Raw genomic sequence first — 16,677 nt, forward strand, 5'->3', positions numbered from 1 at the left:
TATTCATGCACGCCCACCTCACCCAATGTTCCGTTTGCTTTTACATAATCATACTTCTGGGAATTTTTTCTGTACCAATACAGATAAGTCCATTTTACTCTTTTAAATATTCTAGTTCATGCAACTACTATGGTTATTGACCCAATTCCCTATTAATGGACCTGGAATTATTTGACCTTGATATTACTTGGTTTTTAATTCTTAAATACAAAAAGTTTAGATAAATCCTAAGAAGGAATTAAATCCAAGGGGTCCTGAATGCGATGGGAAATCTTAAATAGCACAGAAGGCTAAGTTAGGCACAGCTCTGATAAATACAAAGTAGTTTAGGCGGTTCATTGGTTTTGCAATAATGGTTTAGGCATATATGTTACTGCCATGGCTTAGAACGTGACCACCTCACATCTACAATTTGGTACACTTGATATTGCAAAACTTCTTTCATTACAATAAAGGCGATAAGTCTTGGTGGAAACAGTAGTAAAATAATTCAGGAATGCTGACTGATTTTATAAGGCGATTTAAAAGCTAAGGTAAGAATAAAATTTATCTCATGATGCACATTAACAATGCAAGTTTGGTTTCTGAAGAAGGCATCATTAAAAGGAAGTGGTATTTTAGATCACACAGGTTCCAGAGTCAAGAAAGCGTGGGTGTAGCCCTGGCTTCTAAGTCATGATCAAGCCTCAGGTACTTCATCTGTAAAATGGCACTGATATTCATCGTGTTCCTGGTAGGGACTGAACCAGACAATACGGCATATATGGGGTGTGTGTGTGTGGCAAAAGTAGGTTTACACTTGTCCATATAGAAAATAATATAATAATTAATAAATAATAATACAAGAATAAACTCTGTGCTGCAGTTATGTATATTCACAACTATAAACCTAATTTGCCTCACCCTGTATAGTTACCGTTCTATAAATTTTAACCATTATAGTGACTACCTATTTAATACTTTAACAAGCATTTACTATACAGGCACTCCTGGAGGCCTCTCTCTCTCTCATTGACTTCTCATCCACAGCAGCCCTCGCAGCCCTGTGGGGTTGATATTGATTAATAAATGTCTTCTTGCATGCACTTTTCAAAGTGTGTTTTTATACATTATATTTTTTATTCTCACAAACTCTACCCAAGTGAGATAGAAAATGGAAAACAAGACCCACAGAAGTCTGGGATTATAATCAACCTAAATAAATTATAAACTTTTGTTCTATACAGAGGTTGTTTCACAATTATCATTTCAAACAGATTGTTCACAAACTCAGTGTTCACAATAAACTATGATAGCTTTTTGATCTCTCAAAAATGTAATGAGAAACATTCTCCTTATTCATGGTTTTAAACTCAAGGGCTACATTATTAAAATAATAATACATGCTAAGAAGTTATAAAAAAATATAAAGCACGTACTGCTTTATCAGATTCTGTATAGTGCAATAAACCTCTCATTTACCTAACACTATGAGGAGATGATATGTTCTAAAGAGATTCATTTTCTATAAAATGTATGCTTTTAATAGAAACCTTTAGAAAATGTAACTTTCTTGATGTTGGGTTGGAGTGAGGGAGATGGTAATATAAAACAAAATAAAACGAAACAAAACCCACCGTCTTCCATGCCAATATCTACTTTCATGCCAATCCCTACTTTTGCTTTGATGGAATTATGGGGAAGCAACAGAAGAGGAAGTTACAGCGGAAGGAGATTTCTTTAGAACCCACTGCCTTTTCCTTGGATCCCCACTCTTAGGAAAACTCATTCAACAGGTACATTTTACCCTGAGAAACTGGGGCCTCAGCACATTCCTAAATTGCCACTTCAGGATACAGCCCCATTTTGTTTCCAGAGAACATACACCTTCAGAACAAATTTAAACTGAGCCTCCCACCATCGCACTCAGACAGCATTATAAGGCTTAGAATTCAAGAAAACATAAAATCTCCCAGCATTCTTACAATAGGGCAAAATTCACTGAATCTGCCCTAATTGAATCAGATGTGTGTTAAACAGAGATGACAACCATTATGGTTAGGTAAAAAAAAAAAAAAGAAAGAAAAAAGAAAAAAGAGCCCCAAACTCATCCAAGAAAAAGAAATCACCCCAGCAACTTTCCAGATGACTCCAGTGGAGAGCCTGCGCTCAGCCTCAGGGAGACACAGAGGAGCCTTCCCAGCTGCTTTTCTAAAGAAGCTGGACAGGCTTGGACTCTTTCTCCGTGTTGGCCAATATGAGTCTGGAACAGAGCCCTGTACCAGATAAAATATCTTGATCCTGCCAACTGCTTCTTGGCTTTGAGCAGCTGTGGGAGCAGCTGGCTTTACAACACACAGAGTGAGTCCTTGTTCTGAAGTAGGAGAGCTCTACATTTTGTGAGAAACTTACAAAGTTTGGGTCTTTGTATACAATTAGCTTCATGAGCTTTTAACCTGAAGATTTGGTGAGCTGTGCTTCCTATTCATGCATCTTGCAAATAATCAAAAGATCTAAAAATGTTTTATCCACGGGAAATTTTTCTGCAATTATGAAACTCAAGCTTACTCAATTCTTTGCTCTCAATTAGAAATGGAAGCATCATGAGATAAGAAATCAATGATCCCTGGAGCAGTATACTTAAAAAGCAACTGAATTCCAGGAGTCATAGATGGGATATAAGAATTTACTATTATTCGAGTGGCATGCAGGGATGTACACAGTTCTGGCCAGCCATGTGTTTTCCAGTGACTGTCCTTGCTATACAGTTGGGTTCCTAATCTTTTTTCTGTCATGTACCCATTGGGAGTCAGGTTGTAAATTCTTTGGGAGCAACACACTGTGATTGTTTCACAACTGGATCCTCAGAGCCCAGCTCAAGGTGCTAGGCTCTGACCTTAGCCTCCTACTGAAGACTCTGAGCACAACTTCACAGATGTCAGTGAGCCTCACAGGACCCAATTAAAGTGTTCACTAAAAGTTACTGAGTTGAGAAATTGCCCGAAAGCTAGAATGTGAAACAAATGGAGTTGACAATGATGTCAGATTAATGGCAGCATGAGAGACAGCCCTGATCTCTCCCCTTGAAATTTCAAGAAATTGAACAACTATAATACAGCAAAAAAAAAAAAAAACCCCAGCTGGGTTCATAGGCACACCTGAAAGGTCTATGCACCAAGTGGACTAAAGGTCTGTTGAGATGTGGGCAGGAGCACCTAGAAGCCTGAGATTACCATTGTTAGAGTCATAAAGCCGTAAAGCTGAAGCCGTAAAGCCAAAGTCATAAAGCTGGGGCCGTAAGGCCGATGCTGTAAAGCCCTTGCAACACGCCCCACCCACTAATGTGACTATGGCCTTGCCTACATCATTGCAACAGCAACACCTCAGTAGACAGCCCAGGAACTTCACAGAGCTAAAAACTATAATACACTGATAACTATTGGAAGAAACCTCTCAAAACTAAAATTTATTCTTCCTTTCCCCCCTTTCTCCTTTTTATATCTTCTTTTTTTCTCTTGAATTTCATTTTCTTTAATTTTTAATATTATTTTTTGTGGGTGTATTGTTTTTTATTTTTTATTTGGTTTCATTCTTTCTTCCTGTGATTTTTCTTCTTTACTTGCCAAAATTTTTATAATTTTTATTGTATTTTTTAATTTTTTAGTTTTTTGTTGTTGTTAGGATTATTAATAATACCACTCTCAAATGCCATCAAGGAAGAAGAAATTGAATACCATGGCTACACAAGACAGAAATGTAGCTCAGAAAGAAAATGAAAAATCTCCAGAAAAAAATCTCAACCACATGGAAACCTTGGAGTTAAATGATACAGAATTCAAAATTGAAATTCTGAATATACTCAACAAGATGTGAGAATACACTAATAGGCAACTTAATGAATTCAGAAAACAAATTAATGAACAAAACGAATACCTCACCAAAGAGATTGAAACTTTAAAGTCAGAGATGAAGAACTCAATACATGAATTGAATGAGGACTGAGGTAGCAAATTTAGCTAACAGAACAAGCCAGAGAGAGGGAAGAATAAGTGACATCAATGACAGACAATTAGAGGTGCTACAGAGAGAAGAGGAGAGAGACTCACGAATTTAAAACACTGAGAAAGCTCTACAAGATTGTTCGACTCTATCAGAAAGAGTAATATAGGAATAATGGGTATATCATCATCAGAAGAGAGGGAGAAGGGAATGGAGAGCCTATTCAAACAAATAATTGATGAGAACTTCCCAAACCTAAAGAAAGAATTAGAGCCTTAAATCCAAGAAGCAAACAGAACACTGAGTTACCACAACCCAAACAGACCTACTCTAAGGCACATCATAATAAAATTGCCAAAAATCAATGACAAAAAAAGAATCCTCAAAGGAGCTAGGGAAAAGAAGAACATAACATATCATATAAAGGAAAGCCCTTTAGACTCTCAGCAGAAACTCTACAAGCCAGAAGAGAATGAACCCAAACTTTCAAAGTACTGAAAGAGGAGAATTACCAGCCAAGAAAACTATATCCATCAAAGTTATCATTCAAATATGAAGGAGAAATAAAATTTTTTTTACAGACAAACAGAAGTTGAGGGAATTTATCATCAGAAAACCCCCACTGCAGGAAATACAAAGGGGATTATTCAACCAGATAGAGAGAACAAAACTAATCAAAACTGCAAGTAAAAGCTCCAACAAGGTCACAATAAAAACAAGGATAGTTTGTGACAACAATAACATAAAAGGGGAGAGAATAAAGATTGGCAGTAGCAAAGGAGGATGGAGTGCACAAGCGCTCACAAGACAAAGGACTCTTGCGTATATGAACATTTTTCTCTTAATAACCTAATGGTAACCACCCACAAAAAAGCCACTACTAAAACATGCAGCTTAAAAAAAGAAGAAACAGGGGAAAGAAGTATGGAATATGGCCAAAAAAACCCAACTGACAGAAACAAAAAAGAGAAGAACCAAACAAGACACAGAGATACCAGAAAACAAAACATAAAATGGCTATGGGAAGTCCTCAAGTGTCAATAATTATCCTAAATGTAAATGGACTGAACTCATCAATAAAGAGACACAGAGTAGCAGATTGGATCAAAAAGCAAAACCCAACCATATGCTGCCTTCAAGAGAAATAGCTAAGCTGCAAGGACAAAAGTAGATTTAAAGTGAAAGGTGATTTAAAGTGAAATGATTCTCCAAGCAAATAATATCCAAAGAAAGACAGGTGTAACTATACTCATATTTGACAATGTTGATTTCAAGACAATAAAGGTAATGAGAGACAAAGACAGACATTTCATAATGATAAAGGGGACACTGTATCAAAAAGACATAACATTTCTTAATATATATGCAATGAACTAGGGAGCACCAAAATATATAAGACATCTACTAACTGATCTAAAAATAGAAGCAGACAAAATACAATCATACTTGGAGATTTCAACACACCTTTGATGGCTTTAGATAGATCATCCAAATAGAAAATCAGTAAAGAAATATTGGCCTTAAATGACACTCTGGACCAAAAGGACATAATAGACATTTATAGGACATTTCATCCCAAAATGTCAGATTATACATCCTTCTCCAGTGTGCATGGAATGTTCTCAAGGATAAACCATATATTGGGCCACAAAACTAACATCAACAAAGTCAGGAAGATTGAAATTATACCAAGCACATTTTCTGATCATAAAGCTTTGAAATTAGAATTCAACTGTAAAAAAAAGTAAAGAAACCCGCAAAAATGTGGAAATTAAACAACATACTTCTAAAAAATTACTGGCTCAAAGAAGAAATAAAAGTAGAGATCAAAAGATATATACAGACAAATGAAAATGACAACACAATGTATCATGTTGAAGTGGAAAAATCTAATTAGACCTATAAGCAGGGAAGAAATAGAAACAACTAACAAAAACCTCCCACAAAACAAAAGTCCAGAACCAGATGGTTACACTAGTGAATTTTACCAAACATTCAAAGAAGATTTGGTACCTATCCTTCTCAAAGTCTTCCACAAAATAGAAGAAGCAGCACTACTCTTCAACACATTTTATGAGGCCAACATAACCTTCATACCAAAACTTGGCAAGGACAACACAAAAAAAGAAAACTAGAGACCGGTAGCTCTAATGAATACAGATGCAAAAATCCTAAACAAAATACTAGCAAACTGAATGCAACAACACATTTAAAAAATAATACATCATGATCAAATGGGATTCAGTCCATAAACACAAGGCTGGTTTAACATATGGAAATCGATCAACATTATACACCACATCAATAAAACAAAGAACAAAAATCATACGATCCTATCAATAGATGCAGAATAGGCATTCAATAAGATACAACATCCCTTTATGTTTAAACACTCAAAATTGGAATAGAAGGAAAGTACCTCAACATAATGAAGGCCATATATGACAAACTATCAGCTAATATCATACCAAGTGGTGAAAAAATGAAGGTGTTTCCTCTAAAATCAGGAACAAGACAAGGCTGCCCACTCTTTCTACTCTTATTCAATCAAAATAGTTCTGGAAGTTTTAGCCAGAGTGATCAGACAAGAGAAAGAAATCAAAGGCATCCGTATCAGGAAAGAAGAACTAAAGGTATCACTTTTTGCAGATGACATGATCCTGTATATAGAAAACCCCAAAGACTTCACCAAAAAAATTATTAGAAACTATAAACCATTCAGTAAAGTTGCAGGATATAAAATCAATACACAAAAGTTCACTGCTTTTCTATATGCCAATGATGAAACATGAGAAAATGAACTAAAACCCCCATTCCTTTTACAATTGCAACAACAAAAAAGAAATACCTAAGAATAAACTTAGCAAAGAATGTGAAGGACCTATATACTGAAAACTACAAAACATTACTGAAAGAAATAGAAAAAGACACAATGTAATGGAAAATATTCCATGTTCATGAATTGGAAGAATCAACATAGTTAAAATGGCCATATTACCCAAAGCAAATATACAAATTTGATGCAATCCCCATCAAAATCCCATCTTTTAAAAAAAGAAATGGAACAAAAAGTTGCCAGGTTTGTGTGGAACTATAAAAATTCCCAAGTAGCCAAAACATTCTGAGGAAAAGAAGGAAACTGGAGGTATCACACTACCTGACTTCAAATTATACTATACATCTACAATAATCAAAACAGCATGATATTGGCAGAAAAACAGACATATAAACCAATGGAACAGAATCGAGGACCCAGAAATAAAACCACATATATATGGACAAATCATCTTCAACATCAACAAAGGAGCCAAAAACACACAATGAAGAAAAGAAAGCCTCTTCAATAAACGGTGCTGGGAAAATTGGAAAGCCACATGCAAAAGAATAAAACTTGACTACAGTTTGTCCCTCTGCACAAAAGTTAATTCAAAATGGATCAAATACCTAAATACACTGCTCACAAAAATTAAGGGGTCAGGGAATGTGCAGATACTCCAGTACTTTCAGCCTTTTGTATAGCGTATTTTTACCAATGAAATAAAAGTTAGTTTTGCATCTCATTTGCATAACCAAACAACTTTCTTTGACTTGTTGTTTGCTTTTCTTTTCTTTTTTTTTTTTAATTTTTATTTATTCATTTTTTAGAGAGGAGAGAGAGAGGGAGAAAGAGAGACAGAGAGAGAGAGAGAGGAGAGAGAGACAGGGGGAGGAGGTGGAAGCATCAACTCCCATGTGCCTTGACCAGGCAAGCCCAGGGTTTCAAACTGGCAACCTCAGCATTTCTAGGTAGACGCTTTATCCACTGTGCCACCACAGGTCAGGCTTTTATTGTTTGCTTTTCTGATGTTCTTGTTTAATAAAAAAATCAAATGCTTCTTTTTTTTATTGCATCATATTCATTTTGAAATATCCCCTAATTTTTGTGAGCAGTATATAAGATCCAAAACAGTAAGTTAGATAGAAGAAACCATAGGTACTAAGCTCATCGACTTTGGCTATAGAGAACAATTTATGAATTTGACCCAAAGGCAAAGGAAGTAAAGGCAAAAATAAACGAATGGGACTATATGAAACTAAAAAGCCTCTGCATAGCAGAAGAAACAGACAACAAAACAAATAGGCAGCCAACTAAATGGGAGATGATATTTGCAAACAACAGCTCTGATAAGGGGTTAATATCTAGAATATATAAAGAATTCATAAAGCTCAGCAACAAACAAGCAAACAATCCAATTAAAAAATGGGGAGAGGACTTGATCAGACACTTCTCTCAAGAGAACATTTATGACAACATGGATGGACCTTGAGAACATTATACTGCATGAAATAAGTAAATCAGAAAAAAGCTAAGAACTGTATGATTTCACACATAGGTGGGATATAAAACTGAACTCATGGACACAGATAAAAGTGAAGTGGTTGCCAGGGGGAAGAGGATGTAGGGGAGGGTGACATGGGAGGGGTGGAGGGAAGTGTGTAAAGAGGGACAAATATAAGGTGATAGAAAATGATTTGACTTTGAGTGATGGGTATACAACATAATCAATAATTCAAACAATATAGAAATGTTTACCTGAAACCTATGTAACTCTTATTGATCAATGTCACCCTGTTAAAGTTAATTTTCTAAATAAAATTTTAAAATTAAAAAGAAAAAGAAACAAATATTTTTAAAAGCTTTTTTAAAAAACATGTATTACTATTCCCTCCTGATATCCCAGTAAATTTTGTTTTTGTTTTATTAGGCATAAAACCACTAGGATAGGATAGTAAGAACACGAGAGGAGACAACAATAACAAAAGCTGGAAAGTAGCAGAGCTGAATCTTAAACTGGCAGTGGCGAAAGCCAAGACTAATGTAATTTATAGCACAGAATTCCCTAAAGACCCTGGTGGCATTACTGGAAGTAGGTAACAATGGAAGGGAAAATAAAGAGGGTATGTTGAACTTCTTTTAAGAAATAGCTAAATTCCCCAGACTAGGCACCTACTCTGTAATGCTGAGTGACTGTTCCTCTTCCATTCTGTCAAAAGATACGTGTCTCAAGATACATTCTCTGTAAAGTATAAAATGTATGTCTCTGGGTGAGGGACTCAGAATGTGTGTTATGGGGAAGAGGGTACTATAGACTGAACACTGGTGTTGGGTGAATACATGCATGCTGAAATAGTCACATCAACCCTTTTCTTCCATGTGGTTACCAGAAAGATGACAGTAAAGCCCAGACCTACCAGGTAGGTGACTGAAAGATCTCTGGGTGATCTGAACAGCCAAAGAGAAACTGACACTGGTGGTTCCCCAAGAACTATTAACAGCACCTCAAGGGATGCTATTTTTTTTTTATTCATTTTAGAGAGGAGAGGGAAAGACAGAGAGAGAGAGAGAGAGAGGGGAGAGACAGAGAGAGAGAGAAGGTGGGGAGGAGCTGGAAGCATCAACTCCCATATGTGCCTTGACCAGGCAAGCCCAGGGTTTCGAACCAGCGACCTCAGCATTTCCAGGTGGATGCTTTATCCACTGCGCCACCACAGGTCAGGCAAGGGATGCTATTTTCTTTCTTTCTTTCTTTTTTTTTTTTTTTCATTTTTCTGAAGCTAGAAACAGGGAGAGACAGTCAGACAGACTCCCACATGCGCCCGACCGGGATCCACCCAGCACGCCCACCAGGGGCGACGCTCTGCCCACCAGGGGGCGATGCTCTGCCCATCCTGGGCGTCGCCATGTTGCGACCAGAGCCACTCTAGCGCCTGGGGCAGAGGCCACAGAGCCATCCCCAGCGCCCGGGCCATCTTTGCTCCAATGGAGCCCTGGCTGCGGGAGAGGAAGAGAGAGACAGAGAGGAAAGCGCGGCGGAGGGGTGGAGAAGCAAATGGGCGCTTCTCCTGGCCGGGAATTGAACCCGGGTCCTCCGCACGCTAGGCCGACGCTCTACTGCTGAGCCAACCGGCCAGGGCCAGGGATGCTATTTTCAACAAGCCCCACTAAAGTGTACCAGGCTCAAATTAAATTTGTCTTCCCTTCCCATTCTTCAATATAGTAGACAAATAAGGAAAGATTCTAAAACAAAAAGACAGATTCCAAAACAAACAAAAAAATTTGCACCATAAGAATACCATCAGCAGAATTGAAATTGTTGGAAACTGTACTACAAACAGTCCAATTTCTTCAACAAATAAATTGCATGGAAAAAAAAGAGAGAGAGAAATAGAGGAGCTTGAAGATTAAAAGGGACTTAAAACACATATCAATCAATTGCACTCTATGGACTTTAAGTATTGATTTGAACAATCCAATTATTTTTTTTAAATGAGATAATCAGAGCAATTTAAATACTATGGATATTTGATGATACTAATAAACTGTTGTTGATTTTTTAGGTATGACATATTATAGTTATTTTAATAGTTCTTATATTTTAGAGAACGATACTAAAATATTTATGGATAAAATTATGATAGCTTGGATTTGCTTCAAGATAGTCTGGGTGAGCCTGACCAGGCAGTGGCACAATGAAAAGAGCATTGGCTTGGGATGCTGAGGACCCAGATTTGAAACCCCGAGGTCGCCAGCTTGAGCAAGGGGTCTCTGGCTCAGCTGTAGCCCCCCCGTCATGGCACATATGAGAAAGTAATCAATGAACAACTAAAATGCCACAATTTGATGCTTCTCATCTTTCTACCTTCCTGACTGTCCCTCTCTCTATCGCTACCAAAAAAAAAAAAAAAAAAAAAGAGTCTGGGTGAGAGGACTGTTTAAACTAGTGGTAGTCAACCTGCTCCCTACCGCCCACTAGTGGGCATTCTAGCTTTCATGGTGGGCGGTAGTGGAGCAACTAAAGTATAAATAAAAAGATAGATTTAACTATAGTAACTTGTTTTATAAAGATTTATTCTGCCAAACTTAGCGAAAATCCGACATAAAGTACTTGGTAATTATTATTATATGTTTTAACTTGCTGTAACTCTGCTTTATAAATTTTATAAAGTAAAGTTACTTCCCTACTTTATAAATCACCATTACTGTGGAACCCGTGGGCGGTTAGAAAATTTTACTACTAACAGAGATACAAAAGTAGGTGGCAGGTATAAAAAGGTTGACTATCCCTGGTCTAAACAATCATGGCCATAAGATGAAGGAAACAGAAATCTTTTATAATGTTATCTTTATTGTATGTTTGAAATTTTCCATACAGAAAACTATCTTTGGAATCCTCAAAGAAGACAACAAAATTATAAAACAGAAACAAAATAATATAAAAAATGGAAAACTTAAATAGTTTTAACAGCTATTGTAAGTAAACAATAACAGAAATAAAAAAATAAAACATTCTGTAAGAGTTGAGGAAAAAAATGAATACATATCCCAGAAGGTACAGTGAAAAATTATACAAATAAAATAAAGAATAAAAAGTTAAAGGACTAGTGTAGAATGTTTAAAATCTTGATAAGAGTTCCAGAAAGAGTGAAAGAGAAAGAGGAAAAAGGAATTCATCTGCACAATGATATAAGAAAATGTCCCCAAACTGAAAACCATGAATTTCTAAAATAAAAGAATGTACTAACTGCCTGACTCGATAGTCAAAACAGGATCACATCAAGACACATCAATGTGAAACTGCAGAATATTGAAAGCCAAAAAATTTGACAAGTTTCCATTAAAAACAAAAACCTTGGCTCAGTCGTAGAGCATTGGCCTGGTGTGTGGATGTTCCGGGTTTGATTCCCAGTCAGGGTACACAGGAGAAGTGCCCATCTGCTTCTCTACCCCTCCCCTTCTCTCTTCTCTCTGTCTCTCTTCCTCTCCTGCAGCCATGGCTCAATTAGAGCAAGTTGGCTCCAGACACTGAGGATGGCTCCATGGCCTCTGCCTCAGGCACTAAGAGCTTGGTTGCCGAACAATGGAGCAATGCCCCAGATGGGAAGAACATCACCCCCTAGTGGGCTTGCTTGGTGGACCCTTGTTGGGGTACATATGGGAGTCTGTCTCTGCCTCCCATCTTCTCACTGAATTAAAAAAAATAACCTGGCTATATTTGAAAGATCAGGAATCAGAAGCATATAGGACTTAACAACAGAAAAAAACTGGAAAGCACTGAAGCAACACCTCTAAAATTCTGAAGGAAAATTATTGCAAATCTAGAGCTTCCATATCCAACCAAACAATCAATCAAAGGTGAAGGTAGAATAGAGACATTTTTCAGACATGAAAGCCTCAAAATTTTTATTTCTATTCATCCTTTCACAACAACAAAAGCAAGGAAGTAAATACTGAAAGAGGAAGAACTGGAATACAGGAAACAAAGGCTCTAGCAGAGAAGAGAGGTGAAGGGAATTTCCAGAATAATGACAAATAAAGATTTCAAAATAGAAGTTACTCTGTATGTCTCAGTTTTCTTACCTGTAAAACAGGGAACTAACAATAATACTTATTAGTTCATAGACTTTAAGGATTCAACAAAAAACACTTAGAGTAATACCTGGCACAAAGTAAGAGCTATAAGAGTGTTATCATTATCAAAGAGTTGACTCTACCTTATGTAAACATATAATTACTTAATGTATTACAATAACTAGAAAGGAAGAAAAGAACAAGGAAGGAAGGAAGGAAGAAAGGAAGGAAGGAAGGAAGGAAGGAAGGAAGGAAGGAAGGAAGGAAGGAAGGAAGGAAGGAAAAAGGAAGAAAGAAAAAGAAAGAAAGAAAAATGTAAAAACATTTCTGAACTGAAGATAATTCCAGCTTTGAAATTAATAAAAATAATCACAGAACCATAGGGTTTTGGAGGTTGGCAGGGTTCTGAGATTTTTCTAGTGTAATTTCCTTATTTTAAAGAGTAGGAAATTGAAGTTCAAATTAATTAACTTGCTAAAGACTGCATACACATTCAAAAGAGGAGTTGGGAAGAGCAGTCAGGTGTTTCATGTCAATGCATTGAAAATCAGAAGTGCAGCTATCCTCAGAGGGTCAGAGTTTCACACATACAAAAAAAATCACAATAAAAATATTTTGTCCAAGTCAGTGATTTTACCCTAAAATCTGGCACTTGGCTCAATATATACATAAGCAGAATGGCCACATAGAGCTACTCAGGGCAAGAAAGAGGAAGCTAAAATTGGGTTTACTACTGAGTTAGGTTGACAAGGAAGAAATGTATTGAATTCACTACACAGAGTTGTTTTAATTCTAGGAAGGATACCTCTAGTGGGTTTACACACAATATCAGAATATTAATCCCTCATGTTCTGGGACAATATGAAGTAGCATGGATGGGAATTTCTGATCCTTGAGTAATGGGATGGGGTTTTCTAAGTCTTCCTAAGGGAATACACACCATTTTTAGGGTCAGTAGCCTTTATGGTCACTGCTACCAAGGAAATGATGCTTCTATCAAAATGACCTGATAATAAGGACCACTGACCAAGGCCAATGAAGGGCGTTAAGGTGGGCAAGAGAGAAAAGACAAGATCCTGGGAGGATTTTCTCCATGCCTTATCAGGCAAAGCATCACTGATACTCCTGGAGGTTTGAGAAGATGAGAATCAGGCTGGGCGAGAATTTTCCTGGTAGACATTCTAAGATATGTCTTCACCTTGTTCCAACCATAAATAAGCCCTCTGTACACTGGTACAAAGAGTCACTCAACAGTTTGAGCTGAATTTATTTTAATTAATTAATTAATTAATTATATTAACCAAGAAGTGAGGAGGAAGAGAGACAGACTTCCACATGTGCCCTGACCAGGATCCACGCAGCAAGCCCCCTACCGGACAATGGCTCCATCTGGGGCCATTGCTCTGTTGCTTGGCAACCAAGCTATCTTAGCACCTGAGAGGCCATAGAGCCATCCTCTGCACCTGAGGCCAACTTGCTTGAATCCAGCCATGGCTGTGAGATGAGAAGAGAGAGAGAGAGAGAGAGAAAGAGAGAGAGAATATGAAGGGGAGGGGAGGGTTAGAGAAGCAGATGGTCGCCTCTCCTATGTGCCCTGAGTGGGAATCAAACCTGGGACCTCCACATGCCAGGCCAATGCTCTACCACTGAGTCAACCGCCCAAGGCTGAGATGAATTTATTTTAAAAGAAAACTCTCCAGCCTAACTAGGCGGTGGCACAGTGGATAGAGCAGTGGACTAGGACGCGGAGGGCCCAGGTTCAAAAGCCCGAGGTTGCCGGCTTGAGCACAAGCTCATCTGGTTTGAGCACAGCTCACCAGCTTGAGCCCAAGGTCTCTGGCTTGAGCAAGGGGTCACTCGGTCTGCTGTAGCCCTCTGGTCAGGGCACATATGAGAAAGCAATCAATGAACAACTAAGGTGCTGCAACGAGGAATTGATGCTTTTCATCTCTCTCCCTTCCTGTCTGTCTGTCCCCATATGTCCCTCTCTTTGTCACTCTCTCTCTGTGTCTCTGTCACAAAAAGAAAAACAGAAAAAAAAGAAAACTCTCCATTTTCTTTTCACTGAATCTCATTAAAAGTACATGTTAATTTCTCATCTTTAAAGAAGCACAACTTCTGTGCTTTTTGAATATTTACCACAAACAAATTTGTAATTACTTATGGATCTAGTACATGTTCCATAGCAATCTAAATACCATAGTGATGACTGGTTGGATTAAGTACCTCTTAATATTTTAACCATTTAACTGATACTTAAAATGACAGGTAATGAGTTTAGAAATACAAAATGGGCTATTTTGGAATCTTGAATCTTTTTTTATAAATGCCTATTTTGCTATTTTTGACTAATAAGATTTTCTTCTTCCACTTTCTTACAAACATTAGGTACCTCTTGGAAAATCATTCAAACAAATAATACGAAAGTATGCACTGGAAACTTAGCCAAGTTAGTAAAAACATAAAAAGAAATATTTCCAATTTCTTCTGTGTTTGAACAGAAACATACAGGAAATAAGAGTTTAAAATTGAAAAATACTGCAATGTCAATACTCACAGAAAAAGTAGGATTCCAGTGTTTGCCAGTGCAAAGGCGAGTCCCAAAATCCCACTGCCCATAATGGCGTTGCTTAGGTTAAAAACTGACATGCCTAAGGAGGTTGTTCCTGGAATCTGAACAAAGAGACAAATATTCACACTAAGCAAAATGGTCCCCAAAGCTGTTCATCACACCAAAGCCTTTAAAGCACTATTAAGAACCAACACAAATTAAATTCAAGAAATCTTTCCTTAGTAGTTTAGTTATGTTTTAATGGGTTTCCAGAGAAAATACATAAGATCTGAGGGGCATCCTGGTGAATATAGGTAGCTATGCCTTTGGTACTATGCTGCATGAATTAAAAACATCTGTCCCAATTTATGTGATTAAAAAATAAGCATAATTATTCTAAATACACTTACGTATTCATCACATTTCTTTTTTTCCAAATGGCTGTTTGTGAGACTCCTTCTACTTTCTCGGTCGGATATGAACTTGCTGTAAAGACATGTATAATGCATTTTAACTTCATGGTAATGATTTGAAGCTTAACATTCTATCTAAGTGATTTATTACTTACTAAAACATATAACACATGAAAAGTTATCAATCTAATTTCAAATCATTTTAATACTAGTAAATTAAAATGCTATATGCAATGTAAGTTAACTTTTACATAGATTTTTCTCTAAGTAAAAATTAGATCATGTCAAAAATACTATAAAGCTGTCATGTAAAAGAATACGGGGTACAGGATTTCTTCTGAGCTCCTACTCCTAGAGAACAAGGTTATTAAAATAGGAACCCTCTCTTCCCTGCAAAAAAGGAAACAGCTCTTTCCCCATCAAATTCTTTTTTGTCACCTGCCATGTGCAAGTCACTAGACAAGGTGATGAGGGAGACATGAGGGTATGCAATAAATTTGCAGACACTAAGCTATGGGAGGTTCAGAAGAGAAAATTGTGGTGGGGGAGGCAGGGCGTTAGTTCATGGTTAGGGGCAGAGCTAGGGCTTTAAGAAAAGCATAGGATTTGGAACATAAGATCAAATGCTCTCTGGCTATGAGGGCCTGGGCATACTACCTCAGTGTCTTCTGTGTAATTAGAGTAACACTACTACACTATCTCATGTCATTATTGAAACAATTAAATCATTAGTACAGTTCTAGGCACAGTGTAAGAGCAGCAAATGTTAATCGTTCCCCTCCATGCGGGGAGTGGGACTTGGGATGGGAAAGAGTCACAGCTGGGATCTGTGTAATAAACTACCACATGTCCCCATGTATAAGACGTACTTTTTTTGGAAAAACTTGGGGTCTAAAAACTGGGTGCATCTTATACAGTGGTTGTAGATTTTCATTTAAGAAGTATGGCATTTCAAATGCCACAGATGGAACTGAGGACAAGGCAATATATGAAGACAGTGATTCATCATCAGACACAGATGAGGACAAGCTAATGGATGGGAGTTTTGACAGTGATGAGGAGTTGTATGAATTCTATGATGAATAAAACTTGAGTTCATTAACTTGATGTAATAATTTTTTTTTCAAATTTCGGGCCCCCAAATTAAGGTGCATCCTTATACATGGGAGCATCTTATACATGAGAAATACAGTATCTGTAAATATATAAGGAAGGAATTCAGAATGCTCTAAGAACCATATTCAGAATTAACATCAGAAATTTATGGCCTTAGTTTCTAATTTTTAAAGAAAATTTACCATTAAAATAATTAGTGGTATTTAGCAAATTGCTGCATGTATTCATAA

General features: G+C 37.2%; 1 protein-coding gene across 2 annotated transcripts in view; it reads right to left on the minus strand.

The window, feature by feature from the left end:
- Positions 1 to 16,677, minus strand: part of SLC38A1 (solute carrier family 38 member 1) — an 81,543-nt gene that overhangs the window by 32,719 nt on the left and 32,147 nt on the right. For both annotated transcript variants that reach the window (XM_066258177.1, XM_066258178.1), the window contains 2 exons: positions 15,329 to 15,404; positions 14,925 to 15,040 (listed from right to left, as the gene is read on the minus strand). In XM_066258177.1, the coding sequence (XP_066114274.1) occupies positions 14,925 to 15,040; positions 15,329 to 15,404 (192 nt within the window). The remainder of the gene's footprint in view (positions 1 to 14,924; positions 15,041 to 15,328; positions 15,405 to 16,677) is intronic.

The sequence above is a fragment of the Saccopteryx bilineata genome, chromosome 2, assembly GCF_036850765.1.
Source record: "Saccopteryx bilineata isolate mSacBil1 chromosome 2, mSacBil1_pri_phased_curated, whole genome shotgun sequence".
In the NCBI taxonomy this organism is placed as follows: domain Eukaryota; kingdom Metazoa; phylum Chordata; class Mammalia; order Chiroptera; family Emballonuridae; genus Saccopteryx; species Saccopteryx bilineata.